This window comes from Lissotriton helveticus, chromosome 4_1 (genome assembly GCF_964261635.1).
Source record: "Lissotriton helveticus chromosome 4_1, aLisHel1.1, whole genome shotgun sequence".
NCBI lineage: Eukaryota > Metazoa > Chordata > Amphibia > Caudata > Salamandridae > Lissotriton > Lissotriton helveticus.
The window spans coordinates 941,213,827-941,237,111 of record NC_136063.1 but is presented as its reverse complement, the minus strand read 5'-3'; the positions used below and the strand labels follow the sequence as shown (position 1 = coordinate 941,237,111).

Below are 23,285 nucleotides of genomic sequence, written 5' to 3'. Positions count from 1 at the left end.
GCAATTAACATTTCAAATGCAACTTCAAAATGGCAAATATTTGAATCAGCCAGTTGTCATAGCACAGTACCTGTTGAAAATATATTGTCCCACGCTTGAGTATGTTGTTGCCATTGAGCTGTATTTAGTCTTCTGTGAAGACTAACAGAAGTTACCATCAAGGGCCCCAAGTACTGCATCATCTATTCAGAAAAGAGACACATTTGTGAGACAAAACAAACATTTTAATGTTTTCTTTATAGAATAAAATATGTACTGTAATTATTTGTCGGTAGAATTCACACAAGCACAATAAATATTAAAAACACATTATGAATCCATTTACCGGCACTACAAATGTATAGATGTGCGAATGTCATAATTTTGTCATAAAACTTAATGAGATTTGATGACAATAAGCATTTGAGTTGAAATATGTTTTGCTTTTATTTTGAGAAGAAAATGCATCTTGGCAATATATTTTCTGTGCAGACCTGTCTCCCACTATCTCACATAGGGCCTGATTTGGGTGTTGGGAGGAAAGCCATCCAACAGTCTGTCGGAGGCTTTGCGCCCGACATCCAGGACTTCCCTCAGTCCACCGTATTATGATGATGGTGGTTGAAGGGAAACCTGTGGGGGGATTCTGCTCCTCTTCTGATGGGCTCAGTGGACCCGTGGGAAGAGGAGCAGAATTGTAATCCCTTGAATGATGGTGGAGCCAACCTCGGCTCCGCCATTGGGATTACAATGTCGGTTTCCGAAAGCTTTTTCATGTCGGCCTTTCCGACATAGAAAGGCTGTCGGAAGGTGATTTTGGAAATCCCTAGCAGGGTCCCCATCCCTCCAGGCCCTCCACTATGGGGCCAATTTCCAACAGCAGTCATGCATTTGTTTTTGTAGTAGGGGTCTTGTCTGACAGGTATAATATCAGTTGGGCACCATCTGTGTAGGAGAGTATGCTGATGTAGGATCTGATGAGGTCTGCTAGCGGAGTCATATAGATGTTGAATAGTGTAGGGCTTAGGGATGTTCCTTAGGGGACTGATTAGTAGGGTGGAAGGTTGACTCTTTGTGTTCTTCCTGTGATGAAGGAAAAATTCCAGTTGAGTGAGGGTCTTAGTGTGCCTTTCTTGTGCAGTGTTTTAATCAGGGTGGAGTGGGAGTCCGTGTCCAAGGCTTCAGAGAGGTCGAGTAATATAAAGGCTGCTTTCCCTCCATGGTCTAGGAATATCCTGATGTCATTGGTTGTTGTGATGAGGGCAGTCTCAGTGCTGTTTGAAACCTAGTTGTGTGTGTTCCAGGAGCTGGTGTGCATTGAAGTGGTGGGAGAGGTGCTTGTTCATAGCTGTCTCCATCACTTTGGCAGGGTAGGGTAGAAGGCATATTGGGCGGTAGTTTGCTAGTTGTAATAATACATATATTGTGGCATATTTTGTGAATGAGACTAAGGACAAAATCAAAGAATTGCTGATATTAACAAGAATGGATCATGGATTATTAAGGATCTGTCCTACGGGCTACAAGACGTTTAGCTCCCATCCAATAGTTATGATAGGAGATGTAAGTTTTTCATTGCCCTTTGTATCCTGAGTTTTTACAGAGTAAACTAGAAATGTAGATAAAAAACCTTGTGCTAGACTTGTAAACCTCCATCTAGGTTATCAACTCACCTCCATAACTTTCAAGAATGATTCCAGAAAGAGGACAGACATCCCCAGAGCCGCTTTCAGCACACTTGTAATGCGGTATCGTCAGACTGGAGTTAGAAAAATAAAGTACATTTTCCAGCTTCCATTTTTGCTCTTTGCCCAATTTTAGTTGGATTGGAGTTAGAAAAGTAGATTTGAGCCGTTTCCACCTGAATATTGCACTTTCTCAAAAATGTTTTTTTTGGACTGGGGATAGAATAGTAGACGTATCCCTTTTTATGTACTCACCCCTATCTTTCTTTGACTGTAGTTAGAATAGTAAATTTCATACCTTTTCATTTAACCCCTTCGACGCTGATGACGAGCTGGGCTCGTCATGAGGTAGCCTCCTCGCACGCTCATGACGAGCCCAGCTCGTCATGTAAAGTGCACTTTACAAATTCTCAGCATACGACCCCTTCAAAATGAATGCATTTCCTGGTTGTTTGTTGGCCTACATATAGAATATATAGAATAGCTAATCTCACTGCTAGCCTCCCTCCCCCAAATGTATGTATTCCTAGTTTTTGCACTTGGAGGTAGAGTAGTAATTATTTCCCCTCAAAATCTCTTTACCCAACTTTTCCAAACTGGTGTTACAATACTAAATGTTAACCCAACTAATCTATGCACATTCCCCAATGTGTGTTGACCTAGAGTTAGAATAGTAACTGGAATTAGTAGTAGTTAGAATTGAATTCCCTTTCATTTCCCACCATATTTGTGTGATTTGAGTTGAAATAGTCAATATTTCCTTGTTCTTTTATACTGTCTTCAATGTTTGTGAGGCTGGATGTAGAGTAGTATATATGACATATTTCCCCATCCAGTGTTGGCTTTTCGTTAATCTTTATAGGACTGGTTTTAATAAAGTATTTTGCATCATTTTGTATTACTTGGTATTGTTGTAATTTGACTGTTTTAATTATTCTAGAAATATTTATGTAATTTATAAAAAAACAGTGAAACAGTTTGTATAATTAATACATAATTATTTCAAATTATGTTTAATGATTAAAGAAACACTGAATCTGAACCACTGTTTTTATATGTACACACACACACACACTCACCCAACCATACACACCACAAACACACACACACACATAAAACACACTTGTGACCAAGGTGAAAGTCTAAACGTTTTGAGTGTTTGTGCATTGCGCAACTTGCGATAAACTGGCATACACTTTCTCTGTGAGTGCATCTGTACTTTTCAACTGTGATAATCATTTATGGATTACATGGCAGGCTCCTCTCAACCTGGCAATGCTCAGACCTCCTCACTGAGAGTCTGCAATCTGTGCTGTCTCAGTTTTTACTGGATATGCCTTCACTTAACAGCTCATCTCTACAATGTTTAATGAATGCAGATGATTATATACATATAGGACATTATGAAACCACTTTACATCAGCTTCTAGTAAATTCTGAATAATTCTGAACATACAAACATTTAAATCCTAACTGTACGAAATGTAAGGGTCCAGTAATAGGACAGTCTTGCATACAATTTTAATTTCATGTTATTCCTCCAGAGTCCTCCTCAGATTTTCATTACTTAGGACCTGCATTTAACAAAAGAGTTAAGGGGTTGGCCCAAAATATAAAAGAGCCAACAGGTCCTAAGTGTATCACTTTTTTGTTTTACGATTTTGGGTTTTCTGCTATCCCACTACCATTATGTCCTTTCAAGCTAAGATTTAGTCTAGTGCTACACATGGACCTGAGCTGTAGGGCCAAAGACATTAAATTCCTTACATGTTCTACAAAATATTTCTATGCAAGATCACCTGTATTCCTAAATTTGCTCCTTTGCTTTCACTAAGAAAAACAAGACTAGAGTAACAGGCTGACCTGAAGCATCTACTCTATGGAGTTAATTTGTGATCTAGTACTAAGGCACCAATATCCCTTGACGCCTTCAGGGAGATAATGCAACGTGAAAATGTCCATAGGCTACCATTGTTCCAACACGATCAACACTAATTGGACTTAGCAAATGTATAAACAACTTCTCTTTTAACACTAATGCAAAGTAGTTATCACAGTCCTTTTCCACTATATGCTATATTTGTGTGTCATGTAAGTGAGATTTACATTGTGTGTTTGATGTTTCCCTATTTCCTTTCATTCCGTTTTCCACTCCGACAGCGGATTTCTCCATCACTGGTGCTGAGAATTCCCCAAACAGGCATATGGTAGAAATTCATCAGTTAAAGTTAATAGTAGTAACTGTAGGGTTGTAATTTCTGTGGTAGGAATTTCCATCTGAAGTAGTGTAGTCTTGGTAAATATTTTAATAAGTGGAGATTTCCACCTGACATTGGTGCATACCATCCAGATAGAAATGGTCACCTAGGTGTGGACAAAAGTCCTCATGTGCAGAGAAATATGTGAAAAGCCGCCCTGCCTTTCAAATCTGTAGAATCTTTCATGCTGAGATCTCTTATTAGTAGGCAATCGTTTGCAACCATGAGATGTCTATCACCTGTTAGACTGCAGTCATTGCCCCCTTGGCATAAATCACCCACCTGTCTGCTTTCAGAGCCACTCAGCTTGTGACACACTAATTAAAGAGAACCTCTCCAAATGGTAGTCGTAATAGAGCAGATGTTTGGGTTGATGGAAAAGAGGCATGGATAGAGTCACATACGAAAAAAACCATATATGAGTCCAAAGGATGCCCCAGTAAACAGGCTATGGAAGAGTTGGGAGGGATCTCGAGAACACAAGGAAAACACCTGACTTGGTGATGTACGTAGAGAAAGCATAGTACTGCGCTTTACACTAACAGGAAAATGGAATTAAGTTGCATTGCTCTATTTCTGGGATAGGCATATACCATTTTTACTTATATGCTATACATGCCAACAGGCTAATAGCTGCCAGGAACTCAGAAAACACGAAGCTGAACATTCGGTTCACCAAATTTCTTATCAGAGCAGCCAAAACACTTGGGAAAAACAAGGCTGCAAATCTCTTTGCCTCTGGTTGCACCGCCATACCGCCCTCTGATCAGTTTATGAACTCTTGATCATTAGGTATTGTTTATTCAAAAATCGTTTCTTGCCCAATATGAATTGCTCACAGCTCCTTAAATGACTTTTTGAAGATATATGTCAAGCTGTTCCTTACCAGATTTTTAAAATGACGCTACGATCCTTTTGACATCTAAGGCTTCGAACATTAACGGCAATACATTTTTTGGACATTTTAATCACAACCCATTTTTTATAAGATTATTGCACCCTTTTAGTATCAAGGTGTTGTCTTTTCAAAATGTGTTTTTGTATACATTAATTACAAGTTTTTAAAATTGTTATGGTTTTAAGTAATCAAACAATAAAGATAATTTGAATTTGAGCTTATATGCTATACAATGTGGGTGTTTACATTTTCTGATGCCATGAGTTTTTTGCTATCATTGATTGATTTGCTGTTCACCCTATGTGGGAAGGGTATTCCCAGACGTGGGTCCCATGCTCACTACGCCACTGGAGTCAAGCTATCCTAGCTGAAGACGGCTGATAGCCAGACACCGGTCCAAGGATGCTTGATTTCGGTCCAGCGAAGACATGGCTTGGCAGTTTGGGCTGGACTGTTCCCATGAGGCACAGGGCCAAGACTGATTTGCATATGGCCATGTCTGAACTGGGTTGGCTTGGTGAGCAAAATAACGATGGATTAAACCCAGATCTGTGACTGGGGGTTAATGTTTTGCCATTGTGCAACATTCCGTCCATCATCTTGTGTGTTTTGCTGTTCACCTTTTGTGGGAAGAGTATGCCCAGACGTGGGTCCCGTGCTCACTACGCCACTGGAGTCAAGCTATCCTGGCTGAAGTCGACTGATAGCCAGAAACCGGTCCAGAATGCTTGATTCTGATCCAGGGAAGAAATGGCTTGGCAGTTCAGGCTGCACTGTTCCCATGAGGCACAGGGCCAAGACTTATTTGCATTTTGCCATGTCTGAACTGGGGAGGCTTGGTGAGCAAAATAACGATGGATTAAACCCAGATGTGTGACTGGGGGTGAATATTTTGCCATTGTGCATCATTTCGTCCATCATCTTGTGTGTTTTGCTATTCACCCTATGTGGGAAGGGTATGCCCTGACGTGGGTCCCGTGCTCACTACGCCACTGGTGTCAAGCTATCCTGGCTGAAGACGGCTGATAGCCAGAAACCGGTCCTAGGATGCTTGATTCCGGTCCAGGGAAGACATGGCTTGGCAGTTCGGGCTGGATTGTTCCAATGAGGCACAGGGCCAAGACTGATTTGCATATGGCTATGTCTGAACTGGGGTGACTTGGTGAGCAAAATAATGATGGATTAAACCCAGATCTGTGACTGGGGGTGAATGTTTTGCCATTGTGCAACATTCCATCCATCATCTTGTGTGTTTTGCTATTCATCCTATGTGGGAAGGGTATGCCCAGACGTGGGTCCTGTGCTCACTACGCCACTGGAGTCAAGCTATCCGGGCTGAAGATGGCCCTACAGCCTCGACACGCCGGACCCACCGCACCCCACCAACCACAACTCCCTTACAACCTGGGACAACGTGAGCATCGAGGACACAATCAAGACCATGAGCACAATCCACTCGGATCCCCGTCTGACCCTCTCCGACACCACATATTCAACAAAGCCGGCAATTCCCTTGCACCCCACCTGTGCAACACCATAAACCTCTCCTTCGAGACCGCTACCTTCCCTGAGACCTGGAAGAACGCACAGATCAACACCCTATTGAAGAAACCCAAGGCGGATCCAAGCGACCTCAAGAACTTCCGGGCCATCTCCCTGCTCCCGTTCCCAGCAAAGGTCATCGAGAAGATAGTTAACATCCAGCTCACCCGTCACCTCGAAGACAACAGCATCCTGGACCCCTCCCAATCAGGATTCCGCAGCAACTACAGCACCGAGAACGCCCTCATTGCCACCACAGACGTCATCAGGATCCTGCTAGACAACGGTGAGACGGCGGCCCTCATCCTCCTAGATCTCTCTGCCACCTTCGACACCGTCTGCCACCACACACTATGCATGCGCCTCCACAACGCAGGGATCCAAGACAAGGCCTTGGACTGGACCACCTCCTTCCTCACCAGCAGAACTCAGAGAGTCCGCCTCCCCCATTCTGGTCCGAAGCCTCTGAGATCATCTGCGGCGTTCCACAGGGATCCTCCCTCAGCCTGACGCTGTTCAACGTCTACATGGCCCCACTAGCACGCATCGCCCGACAGCACGACCTCAACATAATCTCCGATGACACGCAGCTGATCCTCTCCCTCACCAAGGTCCCTCTCACCGCCAATTCCAACCTCCACCAGGGATTGAAGGCCGTCGCTGACTGGATGAAGGAAAGTCGACTTAAGCTGAACTCAAACAAGATGGAGATCCTCATCCTCAGGCCCAACCCCTCAGCATGGGACGACTACTGGTGGCCCGCATCACTGGGGACACCCCCGGCTCCAACCAACCACGCACGCACGCAACCTGGGAGTCATCCTCGATTCGAAACTCACCATGACCAAACAAGTCAACGCAGTCTCCTCCGCCTGCTTCAACACCCTCCCTATGCTCCGCAAGATCTGCAGATGGATCCCGACTAACAAGAGGAAAACAGTCACCCAAGCCCTAGCCAGCAGCAGACTCGACTACGGAAACGCCCTCTACGCCGGAGCCTCGTCCAAGCTCATCCACAGACTGCAAAGGATCCAGAACGCCTCTGCACGTCTAATCCTCGACGTCCCGCGCCGCGACCACATCACCCCCACCTGAGGAACCTGCACTGGCTCCCCGTCGACAGAAGAATCTCCTTCAAGATCCAGATCCACACACACAAGGCACTCCACAATACCAGGCCAGCCTATCTCAACAGTTGACTCTCCTTCTACGTACCCAACAGGAAACTCCGCTCCGCTGACCATGCCCAGGCCACGGTCCCGCGCATCCGTAGAACCACTTCCAGAGGCAGGTCCTTCTCCCTCCGTGCCGCCAAGACCTGGAACACCCTCCCCCTCAATCTATGACAAACCAAAAACCTGCTGACCTTCAGGAGACAACTCAAGACCTGGGTCTTTGATCAGTAGCAGCAGCACCCGCCCCCCCCTCAGCGCCTTGAAACCATCACGGGTAAGTTGTGAGCTTTACAAATGATTTGATTGATTGATTGACTGATAGCCAGAAACCGGTCCTAGGATGCTTGATTACGGTCCAGGGAAGTCATGGCTTGGCAGTTCGGGCTGGACTGTTCCCATGAGGAACAGGGACAAGACTGATTTGTATATGGCCATGTCTGAACTGGGTTGGCTTGGTGAGCAAAATAACGATGGATTAAACCCAGATCTGTGACTGGGGTGAATGTTTTGCCATTGTGCAACATTCCGTCCATCGTCTTGTGTGTTTTGCAGTTCACCCTATGTGGGAAGGATATGCCCAGACGTGGGTCCCATGCTCACTGCGCCACTGGAGTCAAGCTATCCTGGCTGAAGACAGCTGATAGCCAGAAACCAGTCCTAGGATGCTTGATTCGGGTCCAGGGAAGACATGGCTTGGCAGTTCGGGCTGGACTGTTCCCATGAGGCAGAGGGCCAAGACTGATTTGCATATAGCCATGTCTGAACTGGGGTGGCATGGTGAGCAAATTAATGATGGGTTAAACCCAGCTCTGTGACTGGGGGTGAATGTTTTGCCATTGTGCAAAATTCTGTCCATCATCTTGTGTGTTTTGCTGTTCACCCTATGTGGGAAGAGTATGCCCAGACGTGGGTCCCGTGCTCACTACGCCACTGGAGTCAAGCTAGCCTGGCTGAAGACGGCTGATAGCCAGAAACCGGTCCTAGGATGCTTGATTCCGGTCCAGGGAAGACATGGCTTGGCAGTTCAGGCTGGACTGTTCCCATGAGGCACAGGGCCAAGACTGATTTGCATATGGCATATTTAACATTGCATCTTTTTTGGCAGCTGCTGTGAGTCTAAAGAAATTAAGAAACCTAAAGATGTTTTCTCCCTAAGTAAGATAATAATTTTTATTGTAATTTTATGGGACAAGGGGTATGATCTTGTTTTAGTATTTTCATGTAAGTGTACAGAAATCTTGTCTGTGTATTTTAATTATTAAGTCAAATTTATTTGTTATATTGTCTATGTTTGTGCTTTGTCTTTTGTACTTTTATGTGTTTAATTAATCGAATAAAGTGGATTGGCTGACTGGCATATGGCCATGTCTGAACAGGGGTAGCTTGGTGAGCAAAATAATGATGGATTAAACCCAGATCTGTGACTGGGGGTGAATGTTTTGCCATTGTGCAACATTCCGTCCATCATCTTTGGGTTTTGCAGTGTCAACAAAGGACAGTGTCCAACACACACACATTTGAGGTACAGTTTGACTGTCATGTGAAAATACCCCAGCTTTCCCTCAGACTGGTAAACTGAGGACAAAATTATTTGGTTAACAGTCTTTGACCCAGATTTACAAAAAGGTTACTCAGCACAGCAGCCAAAAATGCTGCTCTGCGTTACGTGACATGGAGGGATAAGGAAAGTGCCATATATACAGAGATAAGGCTCCCTCCTTTCCCTCTCCCTTGCGCCGTTCCTGATTTTAGTTGCTGTGCGCCAGGCACACATGGTGCGTCATAGTGCGCCATAGTGCTAGGGCAGGTGCTTAGGTCTACCATAGGTTTTGTACTCGAAGGGGACCAGGCGCAGCCAGTACAGGTAAGAGCAGTGGGGCAGGCAGGGGGAAGTCGACATACGATGGGATATGGAAAATAAAATAAATAAAACCACTTACTTTGCACTTGCAGCATCGCCGACTCAGCGATGCGGTGAGCGCAAGGTAAGTGGTTTTATTTACTTTATTTATTGATTTTCCCAATCCCGTTGTATGTCAACTCCCCCCACCCCACAACTCTTACCTTTACCGGCAATGTCTGAAGGGGACCTTTTCAGTACAAAATACTATATGTAGACACACTTTTAAAACTTTTCCTACTGGGCATGTGTGCTGTGCAGTGCAGCATGCATGCCAAGTCAGAAAAGAAAGGGGAAAACATATTTTTTAACGCTAAAACCTCTCTACTATTGTTTGTAGATAGGGTTTTGTGTCACAAGGCATAGGTGGTACCACCCATGTAATGCCCCCTTGTCGCTAAGTAACGCAAAGCAGTTAGTTTCAGGGTACTTTCCAGTACAAACGGTAAGTAAATTAGGAAAAAAACATTTTGTGCTGGTTAATATCCCTTTTGTGATGCCAACCCAGTGCAAAATGTCAGTAAATCTACCTCTAAGTTTCTATGTTGTAGCACCTCAGCCTTAAAAGCAAAGGGACAGATTTACTCAATTCTCATGCAATGCAGCACAGCAGCAAAACATGCTGCACTGTTTTGTGGGAGTAGGAGAGAGCAGAAGAGCTGCATCTCAGCAGAGATATGGCTCTCTCCTCCCCTCTCCCTAGTGCCAGCACAGAATTTGACTGCGGGGCACCACGCACAGACCTTATGCGCCATAGTGCAAGATTGTGTGTGTAAGTTTAGCATAGGTATTGTACTGGAAGGTTTCCTTTCCAGTTCAAAAGGCCTATGCCTATAAAACTTTAAAAACGTTTCCTACTTTGTATGTGCACTGTACAGTGCAGCAAGCATGCAAATTTGGAAGAGAAAGAAAAAATTAAAACATTTATCCTTTTAACGCCTGCTTTCAAGTGGCATTAAATTTTTATGCAAATCTCTGTCTCAATTTTTTGGTAGATAGGCTTTTGCATCAAAAAGCATGGGTGGTTACTTGGGAACACTTATGTACCATCCATGTAATGCCCCTGTGATGCTAAGTAACGTAAAGAATTGCCTCATGCTCTATTGCGTTACTTTTAGGTAACTTTCCAGCGCAAAACAAGTTCTGTACCGGAAAGTAAATAACCCAAAAAAATATTTTCTGCTTGTTTGCTTCATTTTTGTGACACAATCACAGTGCAAAATGCTGGTGAATCAGCCTCATAGGTTTTTTTCACTCACTTGTCAATTAATGTAGAGAAAATCACACATGTCGGTGAAAAGCATTTACTATTCTCATCTGACATGCTTAAAGAGAACGTATATGGAGATGCGTCTCTATCAAACTGTAAATAACGTTTTTATTAATACACGTTAAAATGATAAAGTTCCAAGATTCTAATTCAAAATTACTACCATGCTTTGAATGCCACAGGAGGCTCCTACGATATTGCCCTTCATTACCTTTGGTCATAATGCCTCTATTCTTTAAAATAAATGTTAAGGGCCCAATTCACGAAAATAAAGTCTGAAAAGGCTATTTTTTTCTAGATGGCATTGCACTTTGCACTGCATCCTTCTAGGGGGCAACATAAGCACTAGGGATGAAAATAGGTTTCATTTGCGAGACCTTTTGACTTTCCCAATGCTGGTTGTCAGAATGCTTGTACATCTGCGCCAATACAGTCCGACGTTATCTGAATCGGTAAGTGTAACACTTTGTCCCCAATTGTCCCCTGACAGAAAATGACATGCAGATTCTGAGTTCAGTAGTATAGACACTAATGACGAATTCAGTTTGCAAAACCTGACACACAACTGTTGTGTTAAAAAGCCATCAAAATAGAAAAGCCAACGAAAACATTAGTTCTAATCTTAATTAAATAAAAATGGATCTGATTCCATCCCGTTCAAAACGCAAGCATAACATGCTTTTATAAAATGTACAATTGAAATATTGCGACAGTTATGGTATACATGCAATTTACTTATATTATATCGATAGATCTGCAAGTATAGTTCTCTTACCCTTTATAAAGGTTGTCAAAGATTCACAAAAATTACCTTCTTAACTGACTTTATGAAGAGCAGAGCCTCCTCTCCACACGTTTCTTGCAACAGCCCACATCTCACGTTGTAGAGTACCGAACAAATAGCTAGTTGAAAAGGGAAAATTACATAAGTAAAGGCCATGTGTCAAATAAACCTCTAAAGATACGTGATAGTGCATCCTTTGGATGAACACCAGCTGTAAGATGCTAAAATGGCTGTAATGACAAAATGAAACTGAAAGCTTACTTTCATATGACCACTTATTCAGCTCAAAGTATATGTCGTCAACGCATCCATTTTCATCACATGTTCGCCCAAGGCTTTTTACAAAATCAGCCATGACCTGAGGAAACATAAAAACATATAATGACCCTCAAACGAGATGTATACTATCCGGACCGTAATATCCTTGCACAAATGCCTTTTTGTAAGAAATTAAGGACCCCCTAACACTTACAACTAAGCCAAATACTGTAAGCATTCGTTTACAAGTCTCTACATACAGTCCTGTGCTGGTTCATGTCTTAAATGGTTAAAGAGCTGGAGCAGCCGTATTTAACTCACATAGGCCCTCATTATAAGTGAACCAGTAAAATACATACAGGTATGGTAAATACAGACTTGGCCGATACAGGTAAGAGCGGTGAGGGGTGGAGCGTAAGGGGGAGGGGGGACTCGAAAGACAATGGAATAGATGTTATTTAATTGTATATCTTCCGTCGTCTGTCGGCTTCCACCTCCAGCCGCAGACGGTAGTGGGAGTACCTGCCGGGCGGTGACACGGGGAGGGAGAGGGGCAGGGTGGGGGGTAGGAAACTATGGCTTACAGAGGTTTACAGGTAAGTAAGCATATAAATAAATAAAATGAATTTTGTTGCGCGCACTGCATCGCATTTGGGGGTGCAGAGCACGCAACGAAATTCGTTTTATTTATTTATATGTTTAATTACCTGTACACCGCCGTAATCCACAGTTTCCTACCCCCCCACCCTGCCCCTTCCCCTCCCCACGTCACCGCCGGTAGGTACTCCCACTACCCATCGCGGCTGTCCATCTCCATCACTGCGCTTACCTGCGCCGGACCCAGCTGGATGAATATCACCCAATTACGAGTTTTAGGAGAACAACATGCTGATTTGGTGCCTACTTCACCAACATCCTTTACGATGGTAAATACCAGACATTTATTCCCTTGTAAATATCAACGGGTAAGACCTTCCAATGTTTATCAGAACTCATAATTGCCATATGCTTGGTAACTGGAGTTAAAGCCCACATTGCAATTAACTGCACCGCTCATTATGAGGGCCTTAATCAGTGGTAAATGTTTGCTTGTCATGGGAGCTTTAAGGGCATATGCTGCATTTGACTGGATATGAAGCAGTATTTGTTGACATCACTGAAGAAGTAGTTGACATCATTGCATAACACAAAAACAGACACCATGCAACATAACATCACAACACAAATCATAACTAGGCAGAGCACAACAAAGAGTCATAAAATATATTCAGCACAGCAAGCATCATACAGTACATCAATACCACATTGAATTAATGCAGAACATACGAATTAAAAAAAAATACATCTCGCCACCATCACACAGGAATGCCACACAACAATATGTAAAAAATATTCTTTTTTCACATTACCCTCTCCAGAAATTTGCTTTTATACTGCACTGGTGTAAGGTGTCTGCAGTGCCTAATTTGCAAATGAATAAGGGCCAAGCCCAAACATTTTGCTCCGAACTCAATGGCCAGTGCAATTGAATGTTAGAGTGCCGAATACCAAGGCAGTGTTGTCGTAATTCCACCTCATGCTTCTTTAATACCTCACCAAACACTCCATGCCCCTTTATCTCATTTTTGCAGGTTCTTTTTCATCCCTGCTTCTCTGTTTGTGATAGGCTTTCACCTTTCTCTTTCCTCTTCTGTGTTTATTTTCTTGCTCTGGATCAAAGTGGCAGGAACTCCGTGCAGCAGTGTTCCATTTTGGAGGACCCACCATGAGTGCGGGACCCCTTTCGTGACTGTGAGGCAGCCGTGGCCGGCAGTGGGAGTACCTGCAGGGCGGTGACGTGGGGAGGGGGAGGTGCAGGGTGGGGGGTAGTAATGTATGGATTACGGAGCGTCCCAGGTAAGTAAACATTTAAATAAATACCACCATGGACCTGTAATAGTGTACATTTAAAATATTTCTTGATCCGACCTCCAATGCTTATTTTAATGGAATTGAACATATTCAAAAGAGAAAAATCCCTGCCCCAACGAATTTCGAACTTGATTTACATAGAAATAAAGGGTACTGTAGACAGCAAGCTCATTCTGTCCTACTGTTTTTGGTTTATGAAGAAGTAAGACTTTATTATGCGCACTAAAGTCCTGCATCAGCAGTTCAGGGATAAAAATGAGTCCCTGGCAAATTTTCTGCAATGGCAAGATCATGCATGCAATGCTCGTCACTTCTATCGCTGATTTGTAACTATAGCTTGAATGAGAATGAAATGAACACCAGTCCAGTAAGGTCTGTTGCCTTTAAGACTATTAGAGGCCTCATTTAGAGTTTAGGGGTTGGGTTACTTGTCAAAAATGTGACGCATATCCTGTCTGCCTTATTCAAGTGCCATAAATCCTTCACAGTTTGGACAGTGTAACCCATCTTATAAACTCTTAGCACGACCTTAGTCTATTTGCGTGTGAACCAGGTTTATAAACCGTCACAGAAGCCTACCTATCTTTCTATTTGTATTTGCATACATAATGACGTCTAGAGGTAGAGATTTATTAAATCACTAAAAACAGCAAGAAAGTGGGGTTTTTCCTAAAGATAAAGTCGCAAAGATTTTCCCTATATCGGCTAAACCGACTTTTACTGACTTTTACATAGAAAAATAACTGATACAAAGGCAAGTGCCTCTATTTAAAAAAAGTGTTGCTGTTAATTGCATTATCGACCAGATAACAGTTAATGCTGGGGAACAGACCAAAATGTTCAGTTTCGTTCGAACTATGTGAAACTCTTTCACAACTCTACGCAACTGTAACACAAAAGCCCCTCATAACTAATATATATTTTCAAAGTGTCAAATTGAAGAATTCTGCACCTCTCCCGTCCCTCCAGAAAGTTCAAGGGTTGCTGCACATGAAACCGTGACCCATATGAAAGATGAGGGAGAGGTGTGGCGCAGCAGCCAGAGAAGCTGACACCGGAGCGCTGGTCCCCCAGTTTGATCACCTGCGGCGGCTCAGCTCATCATCATGTGACTAAGGGCGATATCTGACTTAATCTCCTTGACAGCTCCCACCTCCATGAAACCCTTAATGGGTGATATGTTTGCGCTTTACAAATATGAATTATTACTATTAACATTATTATTATGTAAGATATTGAAGATTGCCACATTAGTCATTGCCAGCAGCAAATAACAGCGTAGAACTGAATTACCTCATTTATTTTTACATCCAGCTTTGCAACTTCTTTTGGTTTCATGAGTTTTGTTTGGAATGCCCTCCTCATTGTCTGCCATTCTTGCCCCTCACTAGGAAAAGAAGATAAAATGGGACAAGAAAAATGTGTATTAAAAAAAATGTAGTAGCTGAAGCATGGGTTGAAGCAATCTGACAGGTGGCATCTAATCAATGGTTTCAAAGCGGAACACAGTGCAGCAGAGTTTTTTGAGGGAATAGAAACACAGATGGGAGAGTGCGAGAGCAAACTATACCTACACTTAAACATATAAGTCAACAGAATTCGTATGTGAAAGGTCAGATGAAACCATGCTTTAAATACACTTTATACTTAGCAAAATCCCTTTCATGACAATAAACTAGTGTTGAGAAGTAAGCATGAATTGTTGATTTTTTAAAATATATTTGATTGGCATTACATCCTCCCCACTTAAAAAAATAGAAGAGAGACAAGAAACAAACAACTATGAAATAATAAAATTATTTTACTGAGACTAATCCAAATCAAGTTATTGGATGCTTATTAGACGCTGTGGACAGTGCACAACTCTACTTGGACATTGTCTGACTACATCTTCTTCAGTTCTACTTGTATTCTGCTGTGCTGTTGATTCTTCAAGTTCCACCATTCTCTCTAAGTGATTCATTTTATCTTATTCCATGATCTTGTTCAGGTATTTTCTTGAAATGGGTAACATTTCTGGGGACAGACCTGGATGGAGATTCTGCAGAAAACATCCTTTGACTTGTGTGGCCTGCAATGGTTCTTTATGAAATACAGGATCTGTCTTCCTTCTCTGGATCTGTTATACAACAATCTAGAGCAATATTTGACACTTTGGCATCTCTCCTGAGATCTGCATCTTCTTTCATTCTTGCCTTTGCAAGGTGATCTTTTCATAAAAGGTAATGTGTTCTTTGTTAAAAGACTTTAGCACTTGAGGAATTCTAGTTTTTCACATATGTCCAAACATTAACTGAGACGGTTCCTGTTGAACTATGTGGAATCCCAAAATAGTCTCAAATATGTTTTCGCAGTGCTTGATGGATTGCAATCTGAGTAATTTTTTATCAAAATATGCTTTATTTATATTTATCATAACCCTATATACCATTCCATTGGCTTGTTGTCATGTGGTTGTTGTCGTTTTGATGCTTTATCCCAAAATACCATACACACAATATTTGTGACATCTTAAAGCATTTATGATTTTCAAAATCTTCCTGTGGTAACTTTCTGATTAAGATTTATATGTTACTATTCAAGGGCTATATAAAGAACACTGAAATATTTTAAAATGTGGTTAATGTGCTGGTAGGAGGTTTTCCACTAAGACTTAAAAATAGATCATGAAATTTAGATAACCTAAATAACTGCCTCATTAATAGACCAACTGAAAAATTAAAAATACTAATTTCAATAACTAATGGCTCTGAACAAAATTATCTAATTCATAACAGATAATCAATAAGTACCTATTGTTTTTTGTCTCTATTAATGTAACACACAGAGCCAAATTCACAAATATTTTATGAATGTTGACTTCAAATTCTGAAACCTTTTACAAAGAATTTTACGTGTGTAAAGTGGATAAAGATTCCATATTCAACCTGTGTCAGTCAGATCAACACAGTTTGCAGGTATTTTTGTACCCTGGAATGCAGGAATAGGTGTGTTTTTAGGATGATAATGGAGACGTCACTAATTCATTGTGAGTAGAAAAAAAGAATTCTTCTGTTGTAGAAAAAGTTAAATATGCAAAATCATATTTGTTTCAGATTTATACTTGCAGAATTTTCAACTTGGTAGACATCCTGTGTGCTCAGATTTAATGGACATAGTACTCCAGGAAATCTGGGAATGTCATTGATTTGCTAGATTATTGCTGACATATCTGTGAATACTTCCGCCATACTAGGGACAGGGTACACTTTCTCTGTTTACGCCATGGCACACCTTAAAACAGGCATGCTGGGTGCAAACATTGAAAGTGCACCTTATTACATTGAATGGTCTGACCCAAGGGCAGCTGGGAAGTCTTGCTGCCATGGGAGCAGAACATTCAAGTGAATAAATGGAGCAGCTTTGAAGCAACTGCTCTTTGTTTTACTGTGAAGGAGGCAAACCGCCTGCACATTTAAGAGGGGAAAGATATCTCCTTGCAGGTGGGTGCAGTGAGTGGCTACATTTGCCTGCAAGGGTATTTCTGGGGTCTATAGTCTCCCCTTCCCCCTCTCCAAAGAGCTGCTGTCAGGGGGCACATAAACAGTGTACCATATTTAGCGTAGCATATTTTAGGTGGCGCACAGTCAGAGCACCTCCTGACAGCTTCTCTGCCCTCCCCATGTCTATAAAATGGCATGAGTGCAGAGGCAACGGGATACCCTAATTTGCATAGGGCCATGGCTCCATGAAAGTGAGGGGAAACCTTCTTCTGATATTGCTTACGCTTTATGTGCACCAGTGCTCACTATTTCAGAAAGGGTGTCACTAGAATCTGCGGCCCCCTTCTGTAATATCAAAGTGCCCTAGGTTGCGCAAAGCAGGCGCTAATACCTATTGTGCCCCTGGGGCATTTCTGTAAAATGGCCTCAGAATGTCATAAATATAATCCATACATAAGTTCAAATCTAAAAAAAGACATACATGTTGTTTACATGCTTCTCAGCATGAATTGGGCCTCAAATGTAGCAAACCATGGGTGAAATTTTCAGATTCCCTCTGTAGATTTAAACTTTTGAAATGGACATTCTCTGTAGGCTCTCTGTAATTCTAGAGACAACGGCCCCTAACAAAAAATGAATGACAGTCGTTCTGGATGCAAAAATCAGTTCCATAAACAGATTCAGTGATCAAAGTGTTCAATTTTATCACAAAAATTCTAAAGAAAATTTTAATTAGCCCAGTTGGAATAATTTAAAAAACAAAGATTCAGAGAGGAAAAAACAATGAACTGAAACAAACAATGAGCAAAAAAACCATAATGCACAGAAAACCAGGTGTTAAAAACTGACAGCAAAAAAATACAGACATATTCAGGCAAGCAAAGAGTGACCAACATTAATATAACACCTTTTGGTCACCTCTTATTAAAAGCAAAACACTACTGTTTTCTCTTTGACAGTAACTCGTCCAGAGCTGTTCTTTTTGCACACTTCATGCATGCTTAATTTTTTGCCCACAAGCAAATTATTTCTTTTTGTGTTGCAGCCAGAGCTATTTGTTTTTGCAATGGTTGTCTCAATATCTGATTTAAAGCTAAAGATAGTTCTGAAATGTTGAGATTATTTAAATTGAAAAGAACATGCAAATGTACTTAACATATAGAGACATAAATGAGGAAAAGCTAGGCTGTGGAGTTTTTTCCCAAATGATCCCATTCTGAAAGACTACATGCTATCAAGCATTAAAAAAGCCATTAGGCCTCACTATTTTCTACATGGAATTGCTTAGTTGTTGATCTTTTGTGGGTGGCTGTGCGGATGGATGTTAGAAATGGGGGTCTCTAGGTGGCATAGGTATGCACCTTTGTCCAAGTAAGGACCCTTGCCTGTAGTCAGGGTAAGGGGGATAAGATACACGGTTGAGATAACCCCTGCTCACCCTCTTGGTAGCCTGGAATGAGCAGACAGGCTTATCCCAAAGGAAATGTGTAAAGTATTTGTACACAAAACACATAGTAGCACAGTGAAAACACCACATCAGTTTAGAAAAATATGGTATCTTCATCTAAACCAAACAAGACCAACATGACAAAAATCCAACATACATATATCAAAATAGCACTTAAAATCTGTTACTTGCAAAAATAGTACTTGTAGATACAAATAGCTCCACTTTGGGTATTACGATGTCACAACAGGCATAAATCCAAAGTACGGCACCGATCCAGAGGTGCGCAGCATCAGGCATGAAGTCATGCCGATCCTCAAACAACAATACCATGGAAAAACAAAGTCTGTGGATGATGCACAGTGTTGTAGAGTTGAGGCGTTAGAGGTTGGTTCCGGTGAGGTGATGCCAAGCTGAATAGTTTGTAAAATCACCCTCGTCGATTATCGGCTCCGCGGTAATGGGATACTGGCACTGGCGGTGATGGTATCAGTGCGAGTGCTGGCACTGGGAAAGCTGATAAATGCAGTCGCTGAAAGGTGTCGAAGGTCATCGGAGCTGCGTAGCAGTTGGGGTGGTGCGTTGTGCACTTCACGAGCGGTGCCCAAGGCCTCACTGCAGGTTGTGGCATCACTGGTGGCAACGCTGAGGGAGTCAGAGTTGTTTTTCTTGCTTTTTTAAAGTTTTTTTCAGCTCCAAACAGCAGGAACAACCTCCAGAGGCCAAAAACTGGAACAGGCACCTCCTGGCAGGTCAGAACTCTCAGCAGTGGAGTTCAAGGGAGCTTGTGGTGAAGTATTTGCATCCCTGAGACTTCAGAACAGGAGGCCAGCACAAACAGGCCCTTGAAGATTCTTCTTCAAGCAGGTTCTCAGCAAAGTTCTAGTCTTTACCCGGTCCTTGGCAGAAGCAGCAACTGTGGGCCAACCCAGCAAAGCACACAACAAACAGTACTCCTCATTACAGCTCCCAGCTCTTCTCCTTGGCAAAAAGTTCCTCTTGAGTCCAGAAGTGATCTAATTCTCTGAAATGTAAGGTCCTCTACTTATACTCCATTTTGCCTCTGATCTCTTTGTGGCCGTTCTGTCCTCTCTGGGGCAGCATGACCACAGAAGGTAGAGACAGCATTGTGCAGAGGAGACACTGCCAATTCAGGTGTAAGTGAAACTCCTCCCACTACTCTAAATGCAGCCAAGGTCTATTCAGCTCAGCTCTGAGTCACCCAGGAAAGGCACCTCAACCCCCCTTGTGACTGCCTACAGTGAATGCACAACCTCAGCCCCTGTCACTCCAAAAAAAGACCATCAATACACAAACCAGTAAAAGCACACAGAATGGTCAAATAAGAAATCGCCTACTTTCTAAAAGTGGCATTTTCGAACACACAATTCAAAAACTGTGAAATGTGCTCATAAATTCTGAGTTCTGAGAAACTAAACTCCACTTCTCTGTCTTGTCCCAATGGAAAACTATATTTGTAAGATGTTACAAAGTAACGCCCAGGTTAGCCTATGGGACAAACAGCCTTTCAATAGTGAAAAATGAATTAGGCAGTAGTTCACTATCAGGACAAGTCACACTTACCAGTACATGTCCTACCTTACACTTACACTGAGCCCTGTCGATGGGGGTACCTTGACCCTACCTGAAGAGTGTCTTACATGTAAGAAAAGAAAAGGTTTGGGCACCACAAGGGGGTGCACTTGCCAGGTTGACATGGCAGTTTAACATTGCGTACAGACACTGCAGTGGCAGGTCTGAGACACCTTTACAGGGCTACTCATGTGGGTGACACAATCAGTGCTACAGGCCCACTAGTAGCATTTGATTTACAGGCCCTGACACACTCAGTGCAATTTACCTGGGGCTTACCAGTAGATTAAATATGCCAATCATGGATAACCAATTATAGTAACAATTTCCACAGGGAGCACTTGCACTTTCACACTGATCAGCACTGGCAAATTGCCCATAGCATCTAAGCCAGCAAAAACAAAATCCAGCACAGCATTAAAAATAAAGGAAATAAAAGCAAAAGGTCAGGGGAACCCACGCCCAGGGTGACAAGTCTAACAATGGATGAGCAAGTAAATTTGCAAAAGAGGTAACAGTTTAATTGATGAGTGAGTGCTTGAATGGATGACTGAGCTCAGGGATAATTAGTGGAGGAATGGTAGAATGAGTGAGTGCCTGAAAAGAGAGATGGCTGATTGTATGATTGGATGAGCAAGAGCATGTATAATCACAGACAGGTTACAGAAATCTTACAGCCTGAGGGCTCCACAACAGCAGTATTAATGTTATGAAATGAAAGTGGAACACTGCCCTCAAAATAGCATATGTGGGCAGGGAAGTGGGGGAGGGGGGAGACAGAACTGCCTAGACTTTGCAATATTTGCTATGAGTTATGATGTCAACTACCACCAAGCTTTTGGGTTGTGCCAGTAGCTGCCTGCCATGTGTGCTACAGAACCCAAAATTATCTAAAATAAATATGTAGGTGCGACATGTTTACTGGATTTCGTCTGTTAGTTTGTGCAAATATTGTGTGTAAATGCTCTAGAAACACATTCCCCAGAAGTCCACAGATTGGAGGAAAGTGTGTATATTGTCCTCTTGAGAAGATTATGGGTCTTATTACGAATTGTGGTGGTCTTCAGCTGGGATCACCACTGCTACGGTCCCAAGAAGACCACCAATCCTAAAGTACACACGCCCTCCGGATTATGAGTTTAATCCAGGGCGGGTGGGCATTGCTGCAGTGGTCTCAGGGTGGGGGCATGTTAGGCTCATAGGAGAGCCTAACAAGCCTACCGCCACCGTAAGAGACCCTGAAGCACGTTCCTCCATGGTGTGTGCCACACCGTGCAGGAACGTAGGTGCAATTCCAGGTGGGTACAACTTGTGCCCCCCCCCAAGCACCGCATAGCTAGCTTCTGCTGGCCTGTATTTCCACCACCCTTCTCATGGAGGAGTCCCTGCCATGAAATGGGCGGTGAAAATGCAGGTTGTGATATGCTCTATGGTGCTGGCACAGCCAGTATCTTCAGGCCCTTTGAAGACCTCCGCCCCAATGGGATCCTTGAAGCCAGCAGAGGCGGTGGTATTGTCGCGCACCGCCGTCACCCTCAAAATAGGGGGGACGGGTGGTGGTGGTCAGGCCAGGTTGAAGATGAACCTAAATGTTTTTGAAACAGGTAAAATATAAAAGTTTTTCATAAATGCCTACAAAAAACGACTCTAAAATAGGTAATCTGCTCTTCATCAGAATATTGACAAAAGAGGGTCTAAAATAGGCTTTAAAAATGTTTAAAACCTGCTAGGACATTGATACATTTAGGGCATATTTCATCACTGCAATAGGACAGTGCCTTTGTCGAATGCAGGCATCTAAAAAAAAGTCCCATTGCATTCTCTGTGTTTGCATCCGTACTGGTGGTCAAGGCTAGTTTTACCATACATGGGAGAAAACCTCAAAAATATCCATCTGTAGGAAGTGGGGGATTAGCCTGTTCTTATTTCAGAATCATGTATGAATGAGTGGAACAGACTGCGTCCTTCTGTAAGCACCGAGAGTTCTGTAAGCACCAGGAGTTTATTGATTTGGGTGCCAGCTCACTCTATCCTGTGTTTGACCTTGAGCAATTAACTTTGCTTCTCTCCTGAGAGTCCTGCAATAACACTACTAAAAAGAAATAGAAGGCTCTGATTGCCAGAGGGGGCTTTTTTCCATTCTCTGTTTGTAAAATTTGGGGAGGGGATGTGCAGCTACCCTCCCAAATTCTGGTTCGTCCCTAGTAGCCCATCATCCGGGGCCCGATCCAAGCAGGGTCCCGGGGATCCCATCCCATTGGACACAGCTGTTTTCTGCCCCAAAAACTCCACACAAATACTGCCTGCACTCACCTGGGCAGAAAACACAACTGTGGGCCTGCCCTGTGAAAACAGCTATTGCCATCTATGGGGTAGGGGTGTCAAAGAAGAATGGAGCCAGGTTCTTCCAGCACCACAACAGGGGCTGGCTGGAAACCTGGCAGGTGCTTGAGGGCACTGGAGATCCCGCCATGGACCCCAATGATTTAGTCATGTGGGTGCCCTGAGTGGGAACTAGGACACCCGCTATAAAAAATCAAAAACAAAATTAGCCGTCTGTGATGGCTGGGGAGCCAGCCAGGACAATGGGGGCCTTGGGGATCCCCTGAGGCCTCCAACCTTTAAAAAAGGGGAGGCATAAGGGAACTAAAAAAAACGTGCAAAAATAAAATCTAGAAAAATAATACAAATAATAAATGAGCAGCAGGGAACGCTAATTTATTATTTTTTTTCCTTCTTTCTGAATATATTTATTGGAACCTGGTGTTGCTCTTAGAAAGGACACCGCCAAGCATATTTTTTAAGTTTATGGGGACTGCAAGGAGTGCAGCAGCCCACTGGAAACATTAAAAAAAACACTTTATGTCTCATGAGTCATTAAATTAATGACCACAAGAGGGTGTACCATACTTTTTTTTTTTAAGCACTCCAAGCTAGAGCTGTATGACCTACAGCTGAAGTTTGGGGACCTATTATGGTTGGTTCTATGGCTGCACTCTATGGCCTGAAAAATGTTAAAAACAAGACTCAACGGCTTATTCTTTAATAAAGCTTTATTTAAAAAAATATGACAGTTACTTTTTAAAAATATATTGCAATGTAT

General features: G+C 42.7%; 1 protein-coding gene across 1 annotated transcript in view; it reads right to left on the bottom strand.

Moving 5' to 3' along the window:
- The window catches only part of LOC144828094 (1,25-dihydroxyvitamin D(3) 24-hydroxylase, mitochondrial-like), a 160,881-nt gene that overhangs the window by 115,115 nt on the left and 22,481 nt on the right, over positions 1-23,285 (bottom strand). The window contains exons 5-8 of the mRNA XM_078686224.1: positions 14,954-15,047; positions 11,753-11,849; positions 11,519-11,610; positions 71-182 (exon numbers count right to left, since the gene is read on the bottom strand). Of these exons, the coding sequence (XP_078542350.1) occupies positions 71-182; positions 11,519-11,610; positions 11,753-11,849; positions 14,954-15,047 (395 nt within the window). The remainder of the gene's footprint in view (positions 1-70; positions 183-11,518; positions 11,611-11,752; positions 11,850-14,953; positions 15,048-23,285) is intronic.